The sequence below is a fragment of the Xenia sp. Carnegie-2017 genome, unplaced genomic scaffold (genome assembly GCF_021976095.1).
Source record: "Xenia sp. Carnegie-2017 unplaced genomic scaffold, XeniaSp_v1 HiC_scaffold_14, whole genome shotgun sequence".
NCBI classification, from domain to species: domain Eukaryota; kingdom Metazoa; phylum Cnidaria; class Anthozoa; order Malacalcyonacea; family Xeniidae; genus Xenia; species Xenia sp. Carnegie-2017.
The window spans coordinates 9,244,994-9,265,321 of NW_025813447.1; the positions used below are offsets into that span (position 1 = coordinate 9,244,994).

At 36.9% G+C, this 20,328-nt stretch overlaps 1 protein-coding gene and 1 long non-coding RNA gene across 6 annotated transcripts; one reads left to right on the forward strand and one right to left on the reverse strand.

The window, feature by feature from the left end:
• Positions 1–1,562: 1,562 nt before the first annotated feature.
• LOC124434687 (uncharacterized protein PFB0765w-like) lies at positions 1,563–18,821 on the reverse strand. Of its 5 annotated transcripts, none has more exons than XM_046984571.1 (8): positions 18,688–18,821; positions 16,266–16,313; positions 10,896–12,441; positions 10,101–10,312; positions 9,168–9,401; positions 8,487–9,103; positions 7,187–8,328; positions 1,563–5,043 (listed from the first exon to the last, which is right to left on the reverse strand). In XM_046984571.1, exons 2-8 carry the CDS (start codon positions 16,298–16,300, stop codon positions 2,068–2,070), a joined length of 6,762 nt encoding a protein of 2,253 aa, XP_046840527.1. In that variant the 5' UTR covers positions 16,301–16,313; positions 18,688–18,821; the 3' UTR covers positions 1,563–2,067. The 5 variants fall into 5 exon arrangements, with proteins under 5 accessions (XP_046840527.1, XP_046840528.1, XP_046840530.1 ...); XM_046984572.1 differs by lacking the exon at positions 18,688–18,821 and adding an exon at positions 18,108–18,125; XM_046984574.1 differs by lacking the exons at positions 16,266–16,313; positions 18,688–18,821 and adding an exon at positions 15,687–16,102.
• Positions 13,355–19,350, forward strand: LOC124434724. Its single transcript, XR_006944870.1, has 2 exons — positions 13,355–13,404; positions 18,716–19,350. It is a non-coding gene; the product is annotated as an uncharacterized LOC124434724 (long non-coding RNA).
• The last annotated feature ends 978 nt before the right edge of the window (positions 19,351–20,328 follow it).

Below are 20,328 nucleotides of genomic sequence, written 5' to 3' on the forward strand. Positions count from 1 at the left end.
ACCCAGGCATATCATATAAATTTGAAAAAAATTGAGAAATGTTTCACGAGCCCGAATAAAACGATTCGTCACATTTTGAAAATTCTAAGTTTCAAATATTTAAATACCATAAATAGTAAATTGAGATTTCTTCCTTGCTTTTGACAGTAGCTCAATGGTCCTTGATTCAGATAAATTATTTAAATATTCGTGATATGAGCTTGCTTTTTCCTTTGTCCCACATGGGACTCCCAATAAAGCCTTTAAAAGCGAGTGTAAGGCTGTTTTAAAACTCGTTGCAAGATCAAATACTTGACATATTACCTTATCAATCAATGTTGAATGTTTGGTCAATCTACGGCCTATGACGCATATTTGTGTGAATGCCACAGAACATGCACAAGTATTTTTCATGAAAAGAACAAAATAAATAGAAATTTTTAACAAATATTACATACCAACAGATTTTGGGGGACTGTTATGCTTTGCCACAACTATCAGTGTCAAACTATTTCAGAGTATGCTACGTTTCAAGTACTTCAATAAGCCAATTGTTTAGCGACTGAGATGGTAGAAAACCAAATTATCGACGAAATGTATAAAACCACGAATAGTAGAGTTTGAAACCATCAAATACCTTTCAGTTTGAAATACCTTTGCAAAGCCATAATGTGGGAAATAGCGTGGCCATTTTGACCTTGCCCGCCACGAAACACTTTATTTTGATTGGACAAACGTTGACATGTAATTTATGTAGCGTATAATTACAAAATACCGGCAAAATTGGGCAGCAGCGAAGTGTCGGATTCGCCTTTTTTAACACTTTTTTCCAATTCAGTTTTGAGTAACTAATGATGAACTTACAAGCACTGATTTTTTGCAAAAAATATCAAGTGTTTTCAAATATTTTCGCTACATGTATCAGACTCTAGTGGCTAATTTTATGCATGCGCGCTAGAAATCAATATCTGTTATTTAATTGCTGCTGAAGATTGTCTGAAACTGCACGACGCTGGACAAATTTGTCTAATGGTCTAAACTGATAGACTCGATTATAAGCATGCATAACATGTCTCGAAAAGTTATTAATTGCCGTTATCTTGCCTTACTTTAGCTGATGCAGTAACAGTGCATAAATAGTAAGACAACTTAGGAAGTCATCGTTAGAAATGACGACGATATACACATTCGGCGCGTAAAATTTGAAGTCTCTGGATTACTGAACTCTGATAAACAAAAGAAGCAATTGTCCTAAAAATTGAATAACTTTCAGTGGCAGTGATCGTCTTCGACACCACTGCACTGAAACTGATACTCTAATAAGGGAAAATGAATTCAACACTTTTATTTCATCTTGTCAATCCACCCCCACCCTCCCCCCCTTCGTACACAAAGCTATACCTTTCCACGACACGGAGGAGTGACGTTTTACTGTTGTAAGGTAATTTTCACGAAACTCAAGCGCTGTTAGGTTACAAGGCCACTTCTTACTCATGACGAATCAAATTGTAGTAGATGAGAAGTAAATCATTCTCACACAAAGTTTCCCCTTAAAAACTATTGGTGTTTCAAGAACATACAAATTTTATAGTCTCATTAACTCTTTAATATATTTTGCGTGAGGCGTGAATACACAAAAAAGATAGTAGTCAAGATTAGTTCACCTAATGGACACAAAGCATACAAAAACATACATTGTCGAAAGGTCTACATACTTATTGGATGTATAAATATATATATCTATAAAGTGTTTTACATATTTACGATTTGTGTTTTGGATTGTTCAATTGCTCTATAAAAACACCAGAATAATTTACAACAACTTTCTAAACTTATTAGAAAAAATGTGAAGATAAGTATTTATAATGATTGTCATGTGCAAAAATTTAGCTTTGCCAAAAGCTTTAATAATTAAATGAGTTAAAAAGTGTGTTAGTGGAAAATATCAAATACTGTAGTTGAGTGATGAAAAACGAGACAGCTCTCCTTCTTTTTTAGCATTATATTAATTACTTTTGCGATTGAAACAATGCAAATTCCATTACCTTCAAAGGCAATACACATTTGCAGGACAGTCACTTTTCATTGTTAAACATAACTCTTCGGTAATTGCTGTTGCTGTTCTCGCAAAATATTGGGTTTAATTTGCTTCGTCGAATTATCTGAATCTCCGGTCTTGTTTCCGTGGGAATTCGCATTTGATTTGGCTCTGAATTGGTTCGTCATGAATACATCGTCCGATCCCGTCGAAGGTTGACGAAAGACATTCGTATTTGCAGACTGAGCTTGATCTTGAAAGCCATGTCTGTCAGTTTTAACTGTACGACGTGCTTCAGATGACTTTCCTTCCCCCTCCATTGTGACTTGAGGCAGAGTAGCATTGGGTTTAGAGGCAGCATGTTGCTGTCCCCGAGGTATTGTTAGTGCGAAAGGTTCTCTGGGAGAATTACTGTTAGACTGATATTTAGGTGGATCTTTTTGCACAAACCTTTTCTTCTCTCCTTTAATTTCTGATTGACTGTTTGGAACAGGTTGACGGGCAGGATAAGCCTCTACAACAATTTCTGTTGTGTTACGTGTGTTTTCCATCGCTTTCCTATTGGGGTCATTACGCTCGGCAAGGTCACGAGAGGTGGCTTTGTCACGTGCGGAATACTGATCACGTGTAATCTGACCACGCCCGTCGGTACTCATGAATTGGTCCTTGACACGTGGCTTGCTTACATTTGAGGTCTGAGCTTCTCTACCATTTACGGATCTTTTCTTCTGCGGTTCAACGGATTTCTGATGTCCTTTGTTAACAGGGTAAGCCGATGCAACATTTTCCGTAGTATTAACCATCCGGGACTTTTCAATCTGATTATGTCTAATAGTACTTGCAGTTTTGCTTCCGTTACGTCTTGATCCGACGTTGCCCCCATTCATCTTTTGCTGTTGATTATTCTCGAGCTCACGTTCCAGTTTTGATATTTCATATTTCAATCTTTCCTTCTCCTCTTCATGATTTTCTTCGGAATTTCTTATCGCAATTTCAAATCGGTCCTTCTGTTGCATAATTGTCCTTTGCAATTTTTCTTCAATTTCGTTCGACTCTTGATGTGCAATGTCCAGGGTCACTTTGAGTTTTTCAACTTCTTGCTTTGAAGTCGTCGAGTCGTGTTTTATGCTTTCAAGATCGCTCAATAACTTTGTTTTTTCCTCCGTTAGAATACGCAGTTCGTCATCCACATCCGCCAAATTTTTACGAAGCTTTGAGATTTCTCTCTCCGAGATTTCAGCAGCTTCTTTGAGGTCCATTTCAGCTTTGCGCAGTTTTGTTTCATTCTCGAGAAGTTTTTCATCCATCTCTGTTTTCAAAGATTTTAGTTGTTTTTCGAATTTTTCAGAGGCAATGCGGGCTGTTCTTTCGGTAGCCTCGTGCTCATCAGAAACTCTTCTTACTTCAAGCTTTGACTGACTCAGCTCTTCTTTCAACGACCTTTTCACTTCATTGGCAGCTTGGTCTTTTTCTTTCATTTTTTTCTCGAGATCGTCACGAACTGTAGCTATCTCCTCTTTCCACTTAACCTCCTCAGCTTTTAACGCTTCCACTTTGTCTTTCTCCATTTTCAGTAGTTCATCTTTGTGATCCTTAGCTTCACGTCGCCTTGAGGACTGCATTGTGCTTATTCGTCCCAGAAGCTCTTCATTTTCTTTTGCAAGCTCTAAATTCGGATCCTTCTCTTCGACAGAATCGGCAATAGCGGTCACAGGTCGGTCATGCGCAATGGACTTTTTAAAACGTTCGACGTGCTTGATGGATTCAGACAACTCATTACGAATTTTCTCGAGATTTGAGCCCGTTTCGACGTTCTCCTTTTCAAATTTCCAACTTACTTCGGAAAGCTCGTCAAAGATTTCATGAAGCTTCTCCAAAAGTCTCGCTTTGTTTCTGGCAGTTGAAAGTAACAGTTTGTTCAAAACCTTCTCCTTATCTTCGCTTATATCCTTCTTCACCGACGAAACGTTTTTCGTGCTATTTTTACTCTGCTGTTGCTTGGCTCTTGCTTCATGTTCTTTTATCTCATGCTGAAGGTCCACAACATTCTTTTCTAAATTCTCCTTCTCCTCGGTTAATTTTGCGTGTTGAGTTTTTATGTTCTTTATGTAGTCAACGATACGAGTCGGTCCCTCCGTCACTTGACCGCTTTTTTTCTCCGCGCCTTTTTTGTCGTTGACAAGGAGAACCAATGCTCGAAATACTGCTTGAAGCTTTTCAAATTTCTCTCCGTTGCCTTCCAACTCTTTGTTTCGTTCACCAAGGCGTTCTATTTCAGCTTTTGCATCTTTTAAGTCATCATTTATCGTAGAGCCTCCGTCCACTTCATCTTTCATTGTGCATCTTTCTTTAAAAGCTTTCGCTACCTCGTTGCAATAGTTTTTCAAATTGTATTGTCCTTTCAACAAATTCCCCAGTAGGTCCTTAACATCAGCTTCGGTCTCGTTATTTTCTATCGCTGACATGTCATTGAGGTATTTACGGTGTTCAGCGATCATGTTGTCGTCCTTAGGTTCGGTCGAGTCTCGAATGAGATCCGGTTTGCTAGCAGAAAGACTAGACAAGTCGGAGAAATCGTCACCATTAACTTTCGATTCTTCGCTATTCTGTCTCCATACTTTCGTTCCATCTAAGATCTTCATTAGACTTTCGCTGATTCTCTTTTCTTCGTCAAAAGTGTTTATCAGACTCTTTTTCAGCATGTTGTTTTCCGAGTTTAGTTTATCGACATTACTTTGAAGCATGCTTCTTTCCTTTTCAAATTTTTCGCTTTTTTTCTTGGAGCGCGATTCTTTGTTATCTTTGATAAGCTTGCTGTTTTCCTTGTTCTTTTTATCTAATTCCTTCGATAGTTTCTCATTCAATGTTGACAGTTCAGTATTTTTGTTGCGAGAAGCTGTATTTTCCTTCTTGAGGGAAGCAAGTTCGTCTTTGAGGTTTTTGTTGTCAGTCGTAAGCGTCTTGAACTGTTCATTTACTGCATCCATTTCAGCCTCCATTACTTCGAAGGTTTTGGCTGATTTATCCTAGAATAACAATAGGATTAAGATTTAGGGTCATTTTTCTTGTCTATGTATTACTACCACTGTTGACACACGTTATACAAGGTCATAATGTAGGTACACTGCAAAACACTCTTCTCGTTCTCTCGTAATCATTTATCACTACCTTAAAAGGGTGAGCTAACAGAGTGACAACGTACATTGCAAAACACTGTTCTCAGTTCTCGTTCGCATAGTCCTTCATGAATATAACAACAGAGTGACCTTAACAGAGTGTCAGAGTCACTCGTCATCATTCATAACGACCTTAACAGAGCTTCCTCTACTGTGGCAAACGTTATCCAAGTTCCTTAAAGACTGTTCTACTTTTGTTTGTCAATAATGGAGATAACCACAGTTCATTGCACACTGGGTATTTAAAGAGTCTTAAATACCTGCCGTTTATAGGATAAGATAAAATAAAAATGTCTTATTTCAAGCAATTTCAAGTAATTCATGAAGCTGTTTTGCCGCAACTATGTCTTTAAAACTACCTCACTACTATATATTAATCACAGTTGCTAATTAACACAATATTTTGATAGTTGATTTCTGGAGGTCCGTCTATTAAAACACATATTAATGATTATAATGCAAATCGTCATGAGTAATTCAGTCTGATTTAAATGACGTTCATCTATTTTAAAAACAATTAAAAACTTGGAGCAAATTTTTCCAATTCCTGATGATTGTTGATCTGCTCATTGTGACAAGATTATCCAAGGAACTGCGATATGGCAGTTATGTGTCGTTGCAAACATGTTGCCACACACCCTATCGGTTATTTATACAAACATTTAATAACTTTAACGCGTGAAACTGTCAGGGCATAACACCTGCAGCGTGGCCTGCTGCAACTTCAGTCACGCTGGGTGCAAATTCCAAATTATGTCATGCAGCACATTTCTTTACAAATATATTGTTTGTGCAGACAGTAAACACAGAATATTTGCATCACAGGAATAAAGAAATGGGACAGCTGCACCAATGCATGTCACATGCTACTCACATGCAACTCATGTACCTCTCACATTCCTGAAATTACACATTTGTTGAAAAAGCCTGAATTTACCCAATTTGTTGAAATGTATTGCTCAAGTTTTCGACAAGAGTCGAATATAATGTATTATTATGATAGTAACAACTCGTCTTGGAATGTTTCTGTTGAAAATGCAATAAAATCTCCGATCTTGCGGCTGTAGTTTCTCATATAAAACCATTGAAAGAAAAATGACATTGTGCAACGCCGCCTAAAAAAACATCCCTATCTCGACGTTGATAAATTGAAAAAGCCGGTTCTCGCAATGATATCGTAAGAGTTTATGCAAATTTTTCATTTTTCCGGACCTCAGTCATGACGACGTAGGCGTAACAATCGCTGCAAAATACCATACATTCCAAACTATGTTTTGACGCAGACTATTGTAGCAATTAAGATGAAGATTGCCGGTTAATCACCCCCGAACGCCAACCACAATCGAAAATTTAAGAAACAAAATTTCGCCACAGTTCGTACAAACGTGCACTTGATTTAGTTGATTATCTACAAAACCTTAGCATTATTCGAGAACGAACGAAAATAGTGCGATCGCATTTTCAACTATCACCAAATCTCTACTTCTAAGTAAACATTGAGACGCGACGAACGTACAACGCTAATTTAAATGCCATAATACTAAGCAACCAAATAATAAGATGGTTTTTTCTCTATCATTGATAGTGAATGTTTGTTATGCGTTGGTTAATCAACGTTGGAACGAAATATTCACCGACTTGTATATGTACAATCATGAAACAAAACAGTCTATCGGTGAACAAAGAAATTTATAAAGATCAAGAGAGATTCTAAACCTACGCTGCCAACGTTATCGTCTTCCTTTCAAACCAAATTCAAACACAAAGTCGAAAAGTTCCCTGTACATTGTACCAATACTTACTAAAACTCTTGAAGTCTCGGGCAATTACCCACTCTCAAGGAGTAGCAGTCGAATGTACAATGAATGATAAAAATAGATGAACTAATTGACTCGACGAGACGCATACATGGTAATGACCGATAACAAGGTTATCTAGTTGTTCAGTTTACTATGTCAAGTAAACAATGACGTTTATACAAATATGAGCATACCTTATTCACATTTGTTGTTTCAGTTGTTGTTTCGGTTTTGTTTACAGCGTCGCCGAGATTATGATTTTCGGCATCTTCGGAAAGTTGATGTAAGTGTTCTTGCATTATTCCAGCATTACGTTCCCATTCTGATAAAGAATCACGAAGTAAGTCGTTCTCTTGACTAACTGCTTTGACGTAACGTTGTGAGTTTTGTAATTCTTTCTCAAGACGAGAAACTTCGTTTTCAAGTTCACCAACTCGTTTCTCTCTCTCTGATGAATTGTTCTCCATCTCCTTATCTGTACGTAATGACTCGCACGCTTCACTAGACCCTAATTGCTTTTCGCTAGACCCCAGGCTCTTTTCAAGCTCGCTGATTTTCTCTTTGAGTTGTGATATTTCATCACCTAGCGACGATATCATTGTTCTTGACTGACTTAGTTGGGACTCAATATTGGTCTTCAAGTCTTGCTCCTCCTTCAAATGTTTCTGGAGTTCAGTCTTCTGTGCAGAAAGCTCTGATACTTCAGATTCGAGTTTATTTCTTAGTATGTCCAGCTCGGTTAATTGATTCTCCATCTTCTGATTGGCTTTTCTCAAATCCCCTTGTTCTAACTCCAATTTGCTTAATCTATCTGTCAGAGTCGACATTTTCTTCTCGTAGTCTTTTACTGAAGCGCTCAGACTGGAATTCGTCTCTCGTAGGTCCTGGTTTATTTCAGTAATCGAGTCAACTTGAAACTTCAAATCCTTTACACGACCGTTATTTTCATCTGAAATACCCTCCAAGTATTTTTGCTCGTTGTTCGACTTTTCGAGCTGCTTTTCAGAAATTTTCAACTTGTTCTGCAAGTTCAAAATATCCATATCTGTGTTTTTCTTTTCCTTCGCCAATTCCTCAACACGATTTGTAAGGGCCGTGTTTTCTTCTTTCAAATCAACAAAAGACTTCTGCAAATGCTCGGTTCGCGTTTTTTCATCTTGCAGTCGGTGTAAATTCACGCTAAGGACTTCGTTTGTACTTCTTATAGCTTTGTAAAGACGGTTAAACTCTGCATTCTTGTATTCTTTGGTTAAGGACTCTGAGCCGATGGGTTCTATTTCAAAACATTTCTTGATGCTGTGGACATTAACCTGTCTCGCCTGTTTCAACGATGCTTCTAAACCGTTTAAAAGATAACATTACACACATAAAAATTACAAGAAATCAACATACAAACAGCTTCACAGTTACTTGCAAAGAAATGAACGCGTAACACGATTTCATAGGGAATGCTGCCTTTACTTAACTGACAAAATAGTCAATGTTAATACAAACCTTCCTTAAATTTATCGTTCGCGTCAGAAAGAGTGCTTAACACAGCTTCCATTTTCTTTTGAACATCCAACATACTTTCGATAATTTCTTTCAATTTTTGGTTTTCCTCCACCAGTGCTTCCGTGTCACCACCATCCTCTTCCTTGAAATCGTTAAACGCAGCGTAATCTATGTTAGCCTTTTTTGCTATCATAGGTTCCTCTTGCACGACTTTCAAATTACTGCGTTCATTAATTTTAAGTCCATCTGACTTATTCCTTACACGAATCCGCTCGACTCTTTTTTCTAATTCTTGTTTTCCGTCACCCGTACCGTTCTCGCAAGCCATTCCATCCAGTAATTCCAGCAGCTCGTCCCGATCCAAAATGGTAGTCTTGAGATCTTCTTGGAGAACTCCAAGTTCAGTCGTGAGCTTTTGGTAATCACTTCGTGACAATTGTAGTTCTTTCTTAACTTCGTCAAAAGACTTCTGCACATCGTCACGTTTTCTTGTAAAATTTTTCATTTGTTTTTCAAGATCCTCTCTACTACTTTGTGATTCGCCAGAAGATTTCTCGTGAGCTTGCATGAACGATGCGATTGTTTCACTAAGTTTTTCTACCGAGGAAAACAGTGTGCTGTAAAAAAAAATACTCTCCATTATTTCTAAACGTTTTACATAAACAAAGCATTATATCTCACCTGATCAAAACGTCAACTGAACTCTTCGTGTGAACACTCTTTTGCTTGTGTTCTTTTTTCTCTCCATTGCACAGAGATAAAATTCCGAGAACTTTCAAATGAAGTTGGACAAGTTTGGCTTTTCCCATCTCCAAACTCTCGTGAACTTTACTTTTTTTCTGTTCGACTTTATTAATACCGTCCAAGACGCTTTTCTCTTTCGTATTTTCACTCAGCAACTTTTCAAGTTTTGACCTTGAAAATCGTAAAAAAAAATGGAAAAAGTAAAAAATAAACGAAGAGAAAAGTGCTTCAAAAATTCTAAGAAGTGCGAAAAAGAACATACACGTGACCAAAAAATTCTAATCGAAAGATTTAAATCCCAATTCCTCAACAATTTTTGCCACTATAATACCTATTTGACTAAGAATAAGACCTTCCAAACAAAAGAGACAGAGAGTAGTCAAATTGCGCGATCTTTCACACATATGAAATCAGGGCTGCATAATATAGCGGACTGCAGGACAATTGGTCACAGAAAAAAATTTGTTAAAAATGCAAAAAGTTAATTCTCTAAGACAAAAAAACTGGATTGACATAGAAAGCGAAAATATAAAGGAAGAATAAGCTTTATGCATTTATAGGCAAACTGCCAGCCAGACAACAGTCTCAGCACTCAGAAAGTCAGAAGATAGTGAGAAAAGGTCATTTCTTCATCTACTGTGCATTTAACAGAAGTGATTGGTGCAAATATTTCATTCATATTGGTTGAGTGAAAATTTCCACGAGCCTTATTTTTGGCAGAAAATATTTTCGCTGGTCTTGTAGTCGAAGAGAATAAGATGTTTTATGCAGCCCTGTATGCAAGTATGCAATGTATTTGTATATAGGGCTGAAAAAATAAAACATGTATTGCAATAAAATGCCATTACAGCAAGAGTAAAATTGAGCAACCTGCTATCCTGCAGTTCGGCCCTCTCTTCATTTAAATCCTCTATGGAGTCCAGCAAATCGTTTTTCTCGTCGGTCAGATCTTTAAGACAATTTTGCAACGTTTTCGCCATATCTTCCGATTTCTGAAGTTTCTCCTTTAGTGCTTCAATCTCACGAAGCAACATCGTTACGTGTTTATCTTGCCCAAGAACACGAAGTTTCTCAATGTCCTCCTAGAGATGACGATAACAAAAAAATTATGTTTTTTATGATAGAACTTCAACGGATGCTTATTTTAATCAGAACATTTGCTGAAATGTAATAATCCAATTTTTATTGCATCAATACGTCGTGATTTAAAACAATGTGAAACGCTTCAAGTTTCTTCGTTTTATCTTGTGAAAACCATTTCTACTGCGTTTGGATCAACTGGATTGGATTCATTCAAAATAAGGAACTCGACATTATTTTAACAAAAATTCAAAATGATAATGAGTAGAAGGACACTTGAAACGACCTGCAGCAGCAAGGTTGCGTCTGAGAGGCATTGACTTATATAAATAAACACACAATTATTGATTCAGGGCAGCTTGAAAGATGGCTATAATGTTTCATGTAACTATAATGGCAGTCGTTACAAATAGAAAATGGTCTGGTATGTGAAAACAAATGACAGCCACCGTGTAAGTGAAAAACGTCTAAGGATTTCCGGTTAAGACTCTTTATCAGGAGAATGAGACGAGTTTGTGACAAAGAGACTTTTGATATTACTACGTATGTACATCACCTCACCAAGAAAGAGCAAAAGAGACCTACTTTAGCTTCCGAGATGCCCTTGTATCCAGCTTGAAATCCTTTTTCCGATTTCGTATTTGTGCCAACAGTTTTCACCTCAACCACTGAGTTTGATCCTCCATTTTGTTTCATCTTCTCCTGTAAAGCTGCTAACTCTTTATCTAAAGCATCTCTTTTCTCAATATTCGCATCAAATGACATCAACAAGGATGTTTTTTCGCGAACGAGAACCAAATTCTCTTCTTTGACCTGCTCCAATTTCTTCTCAAGATCTCGAAGTTTTCGAGTAAGATCGTCGTCACTTTCCCCATTTTCCTTTATACTAGCTTCATGAAGATCTGTCTGGCACATTTTCGATGTGGTTTTAAGAGCCACTTTACGTTCAGCTCTTAGCAAAACAATCTGCCTCCTAAGTTCGGCAACTTCGGTTTCCAATGCGAGTTTCTCGTCTAAATTTTTCGAAATTAGTTCACGTTGTGATTCTTGCAAGCTTTTGCAAGTGTTCAGCTCTCGCAAAAGGCCAAAGCGTTCTTTATTTTTGTCTAAACTATTGCCAAGATCCAGTGGCAAGGATTGTACACGCTTCACTTTGTTCTTATTACCATCAAGTTTCATTGAATCTTTTGCTTCTTTCAACTCGTTTTCTGCTTGTATTAAGTCACTCTTTATAGTGTTCAAAAGTTTCTCAAAACTCGAATCCTTCGATGATTTTATTATTTGTTTTAAACGATCGACGTGCTCTCCACGCGCTTTTATTAATGCGTTTTCACTTTCTGTGTTCTTCGCTTTGATCGTATTCACGTGGGAACTAAGATGTTCATTTTGTGCGTTTAAATCCTCGATTTCTTCGATATTTGAGTCGACAGCGTCGTTAAATTGCTCCCGCAACTTTGCCATAGAGTTGGAAAGTTGAATCTTCTCTTCATAAAGTTTCGATTTCTCTTCTTCGAGGATTCCATATTCTTCTACTAGTTTTTCATAACTAACCAGCACCCTGCATACCAATGAACTTAGGGATTCAGAAGGATCGTTGCGTACATCACCAATGAGTAAGCCCCATTGTTTTTCACCCACGATCTTGTCATCCTGATAGAAATCCCACAAAACGTCACGCAACTCATCTGTTTCAGCGCGCAAACGTTCATAATCCTGTTCATTGAAAACCGTTTGTTTCGATTCTTGCAAATCCGTGCGCGCGATTCCATCAATAACATCTTCATCTTCGGAAAATTCCTGGTCATCGAAAGTAACGTTCGCTGCAAAACGAACAGACTTTGAATTGTGTGTACTTTTCGGTTTTTCTTGCAATTCGACCGTCTTTTTCTGGCTCATTTCTTTCTGAAGTGTTTGAATTTGCGTCCGATAGGAGAGTTGATACTTTAAGAACGCAACTTCGTCTTTATACTCGTCTCTTTCCTCTTCAACGGAAGCAAGTTGTTGCTCTAGACTTTTCACTTCGTAGAGAATGTCGTCCACATTTAACGATGAACGGGGAGAACAGTTCGAAGTTAATGATTCTCGCGTCTCATTGTTGATTGTGACAGCATTGTTTGATTTCTCGTAACGCCTAGAAAGTAGTGAAATAATTTAAGCTAACAGCTCCATTTTTCTCATAGGAAGAGTGAAAATCGGATAGACGACAGTGAAGTTAACTCAGTTTATGCTTTCATTGAAAAGCGAAGATTACATACTTGTTCTCCATTGTTCATTTATAACTCTTCCCACACAGACAGTTTACTTTAGTTCAAATTTACGTAATGAAAAGACAGCTGTCACTCTCTGTTCTTCATTCATACAACTTTTACGCATTAAATTGTGAAAACCATATTGAAACAATGATTTTTAAAAGCCTTAAGCATGGACCACTTTACGCAGTTAACTGAAGTTCTCCAAGGTACGAGAAATATTCTAGTTATGCATCGTCAAGACTGAAATCAGTCCCGAAAATCACGTGACGTCGGCCAAAGAAGAATCTAAAAGCGTCTGGACCGATGTGAATAACTTTACGAACAAAAAACAACCTGGGGTGCAAAAATTGCTCGTCATGGTTCAGATATGTTTACTTGTTAAAATAGCACTCAATTGAACACAGCTTATTGCGTAGAAACGCGCTGCAAAATTTCACTTGCCCGAGCTCAAACTCATTTTCGTGTAAAAACATCAAAACGACGGTGTATGTTCACGTTGAATAAAATAATCAATAAAATAATTCAAATAAAGTCTTTGTTAAACAAATTATTACCATGCTGAAGCGAAAATTATGAACGGAGCAAACAAATTTTCATTTTTAAACACATAACTATAATACAATACAAAAAGTTTGCCCAGTGGACTGTAGTCAGAGAATCGGTTCACTGGCTTTTGTTTCACCGTGGGTAGGCAATTCAATTTCATTTAGTTTCGAAAGAAATCAAGCAGGGAGTCATGCATCAATAGAAAATTTGCTAAGCACTTAACCTCCTCAGTAATATGAGAGATGGGGTATAAACTCAGTATCGTAAACGAGAAAGACGTTGAGAGTCTACGGCAGGTAAATATGTAAGACTTTTCAAACTGCATAACAAATGAAAGCTTGCCAACAAAATAACGCTTTAAAAACGACGGTTTCCTAGTCGATAATATTGGTTTAACCAGGCTTCAAAATTTACAGTGGAGAGCCTCGAACAGCTTTGGTTTCATTCAATATTTTTCAAAAGGTAGAACTTAAGTTTTTCGAATGAACGTCATCCAAATAAGCTTGAATATATAATAAGATGGCGAATGGCAGCTTTCTACAGTCCGCTGCTGTTCAACGTAAAAAATTGACAAGCATTTAATGTATTTTCGAACATGTGCCCTAACACTAAATAATATAGCTCGATATTTTAAACAAAAAAGTCCAGTGTCAGTTCTGGAGTATGGAACAGAATTCCTCTTCAAAAATAACACCGTTTACAACAAAGCTATTCCATAGCCTACATTAATCATTTCGTTACACTAAACGCGCAACAATTAAACATTTCTCAACACTTACTCGTACGGTCGTAATTTGCTTGTTAAATTGCGCTCGTACATATCGACTTGTTCGCAAAATATCGACTCCATTTCACATTCGTGGGTTCGTTTATTGTCACAGAAAGGAAATTACGATTTAGTAAGGATTAACTGTAGTTGTAGCCGGCTGTAAGTTGGGTAAATATTGTCCTAAAGTCAACCACAATCCATTAAGAAGATAACAAACGAGACGGCAGCCAAAATATGAACCGGAATCGCATTTCATGAAGTATTGGCATGCGTACAATCTGCCCAATTATTTTAAACATTTATGCACGTCGCTGAAGTGGCCTCTTTGCTCTGATATTGGCTTGTGGAGCATAAGTATAAAGCGCGTTGGCTAAAGACAGTCACAAGATACATCAGGTATTTTCGATTAGAAAAAATTCAACCCAGCTTTTAATAAATGACCATGGATTCATGGATGGGGCTCACACTGAACGATTGTAAATATTGATTTCATTTCGTTGGCACATACGAAAATATTAGGACATCATTCTGTCGCAATACGTTTAGTCTCTTTACCAGGAACAATAGAAGTAATCAGAAAATGTTTAATTGCCATTTTAGTCGTTCTTTTTGAGCATTGTTTTCACCGTTTCCTTTAAAAAGAGGAAAGGGGAAGCCGAACGATGCAAGACGAAGTTGCTGACTCTTTTTTAATATAACTGTACTTATACGGTACTCATACAGACAACAAAAGAACAATAAAAAAATTTTAAATTGCAATGACTAAATGGAGCTGACCGTATAAAAAGACGTCTAGAAGCAGGCAATTTTTATCTCGACGAGAATTTTATTATTACATCACAAGCAAACTCCGGGTGTCATGGAAATTACAAGTAAAAACGTGCAAGTCACAACTCACGAGCGACATTATACATGTAAATTTTATTCAAATGCACATTCTCTCCCACAGTTGGAAGTGAAGACAATCGTGAGAACTTGATCACGATTATTTCTTAAACATGTAAGTTAACGATTTAAAACAACAGCTAGTGTTTATATTTTTTGTTTCTTGTTTTGTCTTTTGTGCATTCACATGAGATTTGGACTGATGGAGGTGACCGTAGAGAAAATATTCAAAAGCAAGCAATTGTATTTCGACAACGTACTAGAACAGTTCATCACTAACAGTTTGAAACAAACTCCAATGCCGTGCAAATCGCCAGTAAAAACGTGAAAGTCACAGCTCGATAGCAAGATTATACATGTAAATTTTATTAAAATGCACATTCTCTCCCACAGTTGGAAGTAATGACAATCGTGAGAACTTTATCAAGATTGTTTCTTAAACGTGTAAGTTTACGACTAAAAACAACAGCTAGCGTTTGCATCTTTAGTGCCTCGTTTTGTACATTCACATTAACTTTAGAGAAAACGATAGAGTTCTTTTATAGCCCTTTCGAAATACGGAAATGTATCTTTACACGTTCAATTAATATAAAGTGTTGTGCCAGTTTTGCTGGAGGTAGGTTATGATTGAAACATCAAAGCATCATTTAATTCAAGCTAAGTATCTTAATAGTTGTATTTTAAACAAAAGTATTGCAAATGTATTACTACAAAGGCGCTAATTGCAATGCGACAACCTAATTCAACACCCCCTTAAAATGAAACACGACCAACTAAAAACACACGCAGTAATCTTTAAATCTTTTCGCAAACACGCCTAATATCACCTGCAGCTAAACTCGAGAATATATTTTGCGTGAATACCGATGAAATACAGAGTACAAATACACAAAGAAAGATTTAAAACTTCTTGAACGTATTTACCTCTAACAATTATCCACGCAAACGATAAAATCTTGAGCGACTTGTTCGCTGACAATTTATATGTTCAGTAAGCAAAAACTTACGATTCTTGATCCAAACATTCAATTTTATACAATAGGCGAAATATAATAAGAATATCAAACGACTTTGTTGCCCACAAGGTTTTAAAATCACGATTTGCTTGGGTTATTAGCGCGGGATTGGAATCTCTCGAAACTATTCTTGTGTGAAATTATTCATAGTCAATGGTTGAAATTAAACTGTTGATGTCTCTGTTAGGCGAGGTTAGAAAATTAATAAATAGAAATATTTTAACATGAAAAACACGTGCAAAGCGGTATTGCTTAATTGCCCAACTCAAAGCAAGCTTTTGAAAGAATACGTTTGCATTCGTTTTGAAACATGTATTTGTGTTTCGTTCATTAAAATATGAAAAAATAAACGATCGGAATGAGGACTTACAATAACAATAACAATAACCAATCACGATTGCCTTCCAAGCCTATATTCCTGATATAACACTTTCTTATTCACTATGATAATATATGGACATTCGTAAAGAAATTATGCAGCAATTACCTTGCTCGATGCTTAACTTTTGGTTTGGGATTCATTGCGCAGTCTTTCCTAGACAAAAAGAACACGTTATACATAAATTTTGGTATGTTGACGCACTTTGATTCCAACTTTGATGGATGAGGGTAAGATGGAGCGTACCTATTTTTTAGAGTCATCTGCCTGGTAGCCATATAAAAATAACAAAATGTTGCATATATCGTGGTCACTTAGGGAGACGTTGTCAACGACAAAATATTGCTAAGGATCAACACACACGGAAAGAAAACTTCTTTTATGTTGAATTGTAACCGGTTTTGGCAATAACATAGGGCTTGAAACAATACGCATGAGTAAAACAAAATCCAAATGGAAAAAACTTACAAGCAAATGGCAAAACTAATGTTTAGAACCTGCTGTTGCCTTGTTTTGCAACTACAGATGGCAAACTTCGAAATATTCCAGAACAATGCACAAAAGGAAACATGCCACGAAGGAAAGGTCCACCTTGAACTCAGTATTTGAGAAAACTTCAAGAAATTTTTTTGTACGTACATTTTGAATTCATTTCAAATTCACAGCTGAGTCAAAATAAGCTTGCAACTTTGATCGGATGGTAAATAATATTTGAAAATATTCTTGTCTTAAATATCGAGCTCAAGACGGACCTTCTCTTCGTAGCATGTTTCCTTTCATGCTTAGCAAACTTTTCTCAAGTAAAAATCCCAAAACAAATACATATTTAGGTCAGACAACAAAACCTTCCACACATCGGCATAGGAAGATCGATAATTGGGGAAGGGGGGGGGGCTCATATCTATATATTCAAGATATGCATTGTTAAAAATCACGTGTTTTTATCAATGCATACATATGACAATGACCCTCAACCCCATTATCAATTTTCCTACACCAATGCTTCTACGCCAAACCTAAAACCATTGCAAGTAGTGTTAGCACCAGACACGGGATGGGAATTGTGAAATTAAAACTCCCCATCGTCTAATCCTATCTCACTCCCATAGCTACACGTGCCAACTACACTCATGGGTGGATTTGAAAAAAACATGGGTGGATTTGAAAACAACTCTTAGAGATGAGGTTAGAGATGAGGATTTTTGAAAAAGGACTTTTTATCAAAACATACAACATGAAAGTTCTTTTAACAATTTTCTTTCGATAGAAATGTAATTCAGGGAAGCCGCTAAGACTACAGTAAGATTAAGTTTCCGACAATAAGAATCCGTTGATTACTTGATTTAGTCTATTAAGGCTGAAAGTTTTTTTTATTTAGGGTTTAAGCGTGCAAATAGCGGAAATTTTGATGCTTTTTATGCCCACGCCTAAGCTTATTATAAATTTTTTGAAGCCTTTTCTACAAAATGCTGACAGTCCCCCCCTGGCGTAAACTTAGAAAACACTCGTGTCGGTCACCTGTTCTTTAGCTTAAAATACTTCTACTCATGACACTAAATCCATGGTAACCAGTGCTGTAGAACTAAATTTATCAGATGGCGGGCTCTCTTGACGTTTTTGTCAATAGTGCCCTTTTAAAATTACCCATTTCAAAGGTAGAAGGGGCTCCTCCCCCACCCCCTTCTACAGCACTGATGGTAACCATTGGCACTACATCCCACTTATTAAAACAGTTATTTTCCTCTGTCATTTGTAGTATAGTTTAGTCTTTCCTGGTGTCATATCTTTCATCACGCTAGTTCCCAAGGAAACAAAAAAATGCCCATGGCTAAATTGTTTTTAATGCAACATTAAGTCGATAGTACAACAGCCGACATGAGAAAATTGTAAGAGGGGAGCGAGAACTTTCAACGAAAATGTAATAAAATTTGCTAAATTTGCTAAAATTACTTGGGCACACGTTTCGTTATTTGTAAAGCGAGCTGTCTAGATTCGTTTCAGCACAAGTATGATGAATTGATGATAGCCCTGAACGTAAAAAAAACGAAATACCAATCATCATACGCATCAGGGTAAACTAGAACAAAGAGAGAGTAAACTCGATCAAAGTGAAGCAGTCTAATACTCCTATATTATCATACGGCTGTAGACCTTAAAACGACCATGATATTAATATACAATCATTCGCAAAATAACATAAAATATCTAATGTTTGTCGGACTTGATGAGTTAAATTGAAAAGAACAATGCCAAGACGACGCGCGTCTTATGCAAATGAACCATATCAGACAGCAGCTGCGTCGTGGGATAACAGCTGCGACAATCACGTTTTCATTACAACGTAAAAATAAGATCGTTGACACCAAGCGTTGGTAATTGCAGCGATTAGGAAAAGTGTGCTGTTGGTGTACCTTTCTTTTACCTTGATCATCAAACTTACATCACAAACATGACTACGCGAAATACATACTTAAACAAACACTACATGTTGTAACAAAACATAATCTACGTATTAAAATACGACATTTACCTTTAATAGAGCGTTCTTCTCTTCATAGAAATTTTTTTCATCGGTTTCAAGTCATCCTCAAAACAAACATCAAGAAGAATGACGAAGCAATTATACCTAAGACCGAGAAAGTATCCTCTAGTACATCCGTATGCAATGTGCATTTCAGCATTGTTTCCACATCTCACATGTCAGACGGAAATCACACCTTTACCTTAGTCAACTATCGCGCGCCCATTACAATGGTTTTATATTACGCGTCGAGCTGCTTGAGCTAGCGTTGGGCTGGCATCATTTTAAGTAGTACAAACCACTAGCAGCATTTTCGAAGAGCAGGAATACGTATTTGTGAAAGGACTGATGAAGTAGAAAAGTTTAAACGTAAAAAAACGACGAGGTTCTCATCTGATAACGGGTCTTAACCAGCATTTACGCAACCCTCATGGGGCGTGGTGCTGAAATAATTCGTCGTTCTAAATAAAAATAATCTATGAAGACGTTATGCCTTTTTTTCAGAGTACAGAAATCTAGTCTCATGAAGTATTTGCGATTTGTGAATACTGCTGAAAACAACGCAATGTTAATAATTAATCAGTTCACGATTTGTTTGTAAAATAACTTCTCACTAACATTGTTTGATGATGCTACAAACCATAATTTTAATAGTTTGCAATATGACCACCACAAACTTGTTCATCTTAATCCGAAACAACCTTCCACTCCCATGATTCACTCGTGGGAACGAAAAGTATTTCTGGCATGAAGGCTAGGCAAGGGAACGTGATCTGCTGACCATTATATTCTTTCAACAGCTTATATAAAAATATAATGTCGTGTGCTCTAAAAGTCCATGCTGGGCACGCGATCTTTTGACCATTATATTCTTTCAACAATTCTGTATATATGTGCTCTTTATCTCTCTCCCTGTCTATGTGTATATACATATATATAACAGGCTTGTCGCGATGAAATTGTAGTTTTTGTATATTTTCTTCTTCTCATCAATATATATACACACATATATATAAGTTTGAAAATTGGTAATCCAGGCATTTAATACATAAAAGATAAAAGTTTCTCCGGACTTTAAATTATTTTTATTGAGCTTTCGACGAGATCCAAACGACGAGATCCGGCAGAACATACCCACGGAAATAACCACACATTCGACTGGACAGAAGCTAAAGTACTCGGACGCGCACAGACTAAACACGCACGCGAATTTAAAGAAGCTTGGTACAGTAAAGACAACGACACAATAAACAGAAATATCGACATACCCATCATATAGTCACAACTAAAGAAAAAGGACAAAAAAACTACAAACAACACCAAAACTACAACACGACACTCTAATATTATTAACACCAATCATATTCACAATACACCAAAACCCATGGCAACGCATTTCACCCCATCCAATCACATTAATCCACCCGCTAATCCAATTAGACGCTCTAAGCGTCTCCAAGCTAAAAGCACGTGGAAATATATAATATCCTCATTCTGATGAAGGCTCGAAGCAACGAGTCAAAAGCTCAATAAAAATCATTTAAAATCCGGAGAAACTTTTATCTTTTACAGACACATATATAAATATGTACAGAAAGAGAGAGAGAGAGAGCACATATATATTAGACAATTTAGACACAACGCTCATTT

Bases quoted from the DNA above. Each gene is read 5' to 3' on its own strand.
- LOC124434687 (XM_046984570.1), bottom strand. From the start codon at position 13,958: ATGGAGTCGATATTTTGCGAACAAGTCGATATGTACGAGCGCAATTTA. The intron at 8,329-8,486 runs GTTTGTATTAAC...TAAACGGTTTAG, and splicing joins GAACGATAAATTTAAGGAAG to AAGCATCGTTGAAACAGGCG. The intron at 5,044-7,186 runs GTATGCTCATAT...TTGTTATTCTAG, and splicing joins AAACAACAAATGTGAATAAG to GATAAATCAGCCAAAACCTT.